The sequence below is a fragment of the Chelmon rostratus genome, chromosome 12 (genome assembly GCF_017976325.1).
Source record: "Chelmon rostratus isolate fCheRos1 chromosome 12, fCheRos1.pri, whole genome shotgun sequence".
In the NCBI taxonomy this organism is placed as follows: domain Eukaryota; kingdom Metazoa; phylum Chordata; class Actinopteri; order Chaetodontiformes; family Chaetodontidae; genus Chelmon; species Chelmon rostratus.
In genome coordinates, this window is record NC_055669.1 from 1,436,342 (window position 1) to 1,441,143 (window position 4,802).

Genomic DNA, 4,802 nt, shown 5'->3' on the forward strand with positions numbered 1-4,802 from the left:
TGTTCAAATGTATTATTTTTGCACAGCCAAATGGAATTTCTGTGTGGGCAAGCAATTCAACATATATTGTATATGAAGTGTAATAGAAATGTACATTTGAAATAATAAATGAATAATGAATGAATATTTAAATTATGACATTCTTTCAAGGAAATTGCCAGTTTTCACAATTAGTACCAAATTACTTTCTTGGAAATTTAAAGGAAATTATTAGAAAATAATATGGAAATTATGGACACTCAAAAAGTGTTTCTTAGAATAGTAGCAAAGCCCATTTCCATCTTTATATGAAATAAATAAATGAAAATTCATGAATGATGAGAAAAGCATTTGTTGAGTGCTTCATAAGATTTAGGTAACAATTAAAAAACCATATTATATTTGTATGTTTTTTAAGACTACTTTTAGTCTTGTGTTTTATTTTAAGCATTGCCTGTCCACTCATTAGTTACCTTTAATGTTTAATGGTTGTTAGTAGAAGTCGATGGGAAGTATTAGTAAGCAAAATATTTCCTTTCATTTTTCCTTTGTTTGAATGGGGCTTAAAAAGCTGTGCATGTTAATGAGTATGACATCTCAGAATAAAGACCATCAAAATGACACCTCATACCTGTGTGGTATTACATCTTATTGATATTAGAATCTCGTGATAAATATTTAGTCAAATGGTGTCATAAAAGGAGAAAATTTTACCTACTTCTGGTATTGTTGATAAAAGTACTGGCCATATTGTTTGAAAGTAATGTCTGTCTGTCCTGTTTTTTCTGAGGTACAGGGCAAGAACAAAAATATAATCCAATCAACAGGCAACTGTGCTATGTGTTGTTGGTATTGTTGTTGTTGGTGTGTGTGTGTGTGTGTGTGTGTGTGTGTGTGTGTGTGTGTGTGTGTGTGTGTGTGTGTGTGTGCGTGCCCCCCTCCACACCCTCCACCACCACCCCTGTCGTGCACTGTGACCGGTGTGGCCGGTTTTAATGCACCATCCAGCCTGCTGCATGCTGCAGACCGAGGCACTGCATGGGAACCCGAACACTTGCTCCGCTCGCGCAGGTCGGCCCGTTCAGAATGACAGCACGTTCATCAATGACACGGCGTGGAGCGCGCGGTCACGGCACGTTAAAAACCTGCACGGTTCGAATTATCATCTGGTTTTCAGCAAAGGGAGGGGTGGGACACACACACTTTTCTAACATGTCAGTGCAAAACGCACACGCATACACACACTGTTGCTATGGTGATAAAGTTTTAATAAAAGAGGACCCCGAGGGTCCCAATTTGAGTGCGCTGCAACAGAGCAACGTCAAAAACAGTGACGCTTTTAGAAATAACTGCAAATTGTTCCCAGTTTTATCACCTTGACATGTTTGGTTACAACTTCATCAGGAAAAATTGTAAAAAATTCATTGCAGTGTGTGAGGACTCAGCCCAGTCCGGGACTCGGTTCCGTGGATTCAGTTGGGATTAATGGTCCATGAGTTTCAGCCACTGTCACAAATGTATGTAAGCACAAAGGAAGAAGAGTAGTCCGCCGCATTTCCATGATCCTGACAGGAGACTGTGATATATCCTGATGGATGTAGCTTTTTATTCTTATGGTGGACACAGTGCGGGTTCCGCCAGGGTCCTGTCACTGTTTGGTGTTGTGTTCAGCACCTGGTTGGTGCCAGGATGTGCGTGTATTGTGCGTCTTGTTTGAGGCAAGCGGGCTCCCAGCTACAGCTTCATTATGTAGACAGCAGCACAAGCCTCATTTATAACACGAGATGTTGCATTGACTGGCGATAGGGTCGCAAATGGCCTTCTTCCCACGGCCACGGCCCGTGTTGCAGCTTTCTATCGCACCACCACAGTGTACACACGCGCGATGCGCGCGCACCCGGCCTGCCCCTGCGAAAGGTCCGTTTACTCTGCAGAACAAAGTGAGCCCTTTCACTGAATGGTCTGAATAGATGCATACTTATAGACCCCAGACCGGTGGGCAGTCTCTTTTCGGTACCAAGGAGCGTTAATATGTCGCGTGAGGTGTCAGAGAGGCGCGCGCTCCGGGGCCCACCACTGTGCTTTTATTTGTCAACCAGTTCTCCCAATCAAAACCGCTTCGGCTGGCACAAGTGGCGCATCGACCACTCTACTGGTGCATGTATTTATGGCAACAGCGCTGCCCACTTACTGCTTAACAAATGACCGAGCTGAGGGCTCTTCTGCAGATCAGGCGGACTGGTTTTATGTCCTTCAGGCTGGAGAGGAAGAGCAGCCACTCAGCTTTGGCTGCTGACCGCTTTTCTCTCCTGTCTGCATTGTTTCGCGTTTAATATCAACAAAAAAATTTGTTTCCTGTCAAGAAAATGCTATACAATACAATGTTGTTTTTTATTCCTTTACATCACTGAGTGAAGTAATTGTTCATTACCCTAAGATTACCCTAGATTTAACGTACACATAAATAACCTAATATAGTTTAAAATAATAATAACAATAACAACAATAATAACTACATTATTATTGTTGTTCTTGTTATTATTACTATTATTAGTAATAGTAGTAGTATAAATATATATGAATAATATAAAATATATTATTATTTCACATCCCAGTGAAATTGTGGTTATCGTACTACACAGCTATAGCGACAACTGTTGCTTTAATCACAAGGAATACCAGCATTATTCACGCTACACTATTATAGTCTATTAATATATTATAGTCTGTTACAGGCATTTTAAAGGCTGACCTGAGGGTTGCCTGGTCTTTATATATATAAAAAACATTTTTAATTAAGGTATATGAATAAAATCTTATTTTAAAAAGTCTTAGATTGGAATTATCGGTGAAAAACCCACTCAGTTTATGAAACCGTTGCTGCATATAGTGTCTTGAGCATTTCAACGAACATGTCGTGCATCATTTTATCCTACAAGCCACCTGTGAAGAGAAACTGTGGTGTGACATGATTGATTGGCCGGTAGCCTTTAGGTTGTCCCAGTATTCCAGTAGTTCGGTCAAAAAGCCAGTTTCACGACGGTGTGAAATAGAATGTGATCCATGCCTTCACGTCAGGGAGATGATTTCAAACCTGTCAGAGAAAACATTAGAGGAAATCTTAATTGACTGATTTGTGAACGGAGTCTGGTGGAGGAGAAGAGCCGGTGTCAGTGCGGAGTTGAGATGTTAGTTCAAGCCCGGACACTGGAGGACAGGAGGCGTGGCGTTCTGGGGGATTATCTCGAGGTGCGCCTCGCGGACCGAGCTGTGATTGGTTGGCGCTCCTGGCAAACGGCACGCGACTATGGATGTCGCTATAAAGAACTCTCGCGTGCCGGCTCCTCAACTAAAACTAACTGTTGACCGTGAGCAGCTCGCAGAGCACCGAGTTCATAAAAAAGAGACGAGGTGTCATCGCTACCGCAGCAGCAGGAGAAAGAAATGATGGACAGTGTGCTGGACCCTTTCTCCGGACTCGACTCTTTCTCTTCCCCTCCTTATTTCGACGATGACGACTTTTTCACCGACCACTCCTCAAGGGACGGACATTTGGACACTGATGACTTCTTGGATGACGACGTCGACTTCCTCACAAGCCATTTCCAAGACTATTACAGCAAAGACGGCGGCAGCAGAGCAGCGCCGCACGATGGAGACTACGACATCGGCAACCTGTCCTTCTCCTCCTCGTCCTCCACCTTCTCGTACGGCTGCGCCGACAGCACCCCAGACCTGTCTCCTCAGATGGGCCATCACGGCGGGCCGTTACTGAAGCGGAGGAGGCGGATGAGATCTGAGATGGAGATGCAGCAGCTGAGGCAGGCGGCCAACGTCAGGGAGCGGCGGAGGATGCAGTCCATCAATGACGCGTTCGAGGGGCTCCGCTCACACATCCCGACCCTGCCTTACGAGAAAAGACTTTCCAAAGTGGACACTCTGCGGCTCGCCATTGGCTACATCAATTTCCTCGCCGAGCTCGTGCAGTCTGACCTGCCCATTAGAAACTCAAGCAGCGAGACGCACGCGCAACCCAAGAAGGTCATCATCTGTCACAGAGGAACAAGTAGGTGCATTTGCAGATAGTTATTTTTCTTTTTGAGAAATTACGCATTGGTCATGATAAGGCTTGGAGAGAAAATAGTAGCCCACAGTTTGTGCATTTACCGTGTCTCTCTAAACAAGCATACAGGACATTGTGATTTATGAAAGCCTCTGTACTCTGAGCATGTTGGCGGAGATGATGTTAATCTTCTCGGTCTCTTGTTTCTTTCTTTAGGATCTCCCTCCCCCAGCGACCCGGACTACGGTCTTCCTCCCCTGGCCGGTCACTCTCTGTCCTGGTCGGATGAAAAGCAACTCCGGGAGCAGAACATCATCCGCACCGCCAAAGTCTGGACGCCGGAGGACCCCCGAAAGCTGCACAACAAACCGGGCCTGACAGACATTGAAAACGAGCCTCCTTTCGGCCTTGTGGCCTAAACAAAAACACCAGAGTCCCTCTGACTCGTCCTGTGAAACGCACATTGTAAATGTGAACAAAGTGGATTATGTTAATGTCTGTTAATGCGCAATTGAAGGCGCATTGTAAAAATGTGAACACCATGTGAGCTCACTGTACAGTTCCCGATATTGTATTCAATGTTGTAAATAGTTTTATCACGTTGATAATTTTATTTTTGTAATTCAGGCAACAGGCAATCATGTATTTATTTTTTTACACAAGTGATAATTTATGTTTAATTTAACTGTAATGAATAAAAAACAAAATATTTTGTTGTACGATGATTTATATTTATATTCACTCTGCGAATAAAAGCACT

At 43.8% G+C, this 4,802-nt stretch overlaps 1 protein-coding gene across 1 annotated transcript; it reads left to right on the plus strand.

Moving 5' to 3' along the window:
• Positions 1-3,426: 3,426 nt before the first annotated feature.
• On the plus strand, positions 3,427-4,461 carry ptf1a (pancreas associated transcription factor 1a). Its single transcript, XM_041949953.1, has 2 exons — positions 3,427-4,045; positions 4,259-4,461. Exons 1-2 carry the CDS (start codon positions 3,427-3,429, stop codon positions 4,459-4,461), a joined length of 822 nt encoding a protein of 273 aa, XP_041805887.1.
• The last annotated feature ends 341 nt before the right edge of the window (positions 4,462-4,802 follow it).

Bases quoted from the DNA above. Each gene is read 5' to 3' on its own strand.
- ptf1a (XM_041949953.1), top strand. From the start codon at position 3,427: ATGGACAGTGTGCTGGACCCTTTCTCCGGACTCGACTCTTTCTCTTCC. The intron at 4,046-4,258 runs GTAGGTGCATTT...TTCTTTCTTTAG, and splicing joins CATCTGTCACAGAGGAACAA to GATCTCCCTCCCCCAGCGAC.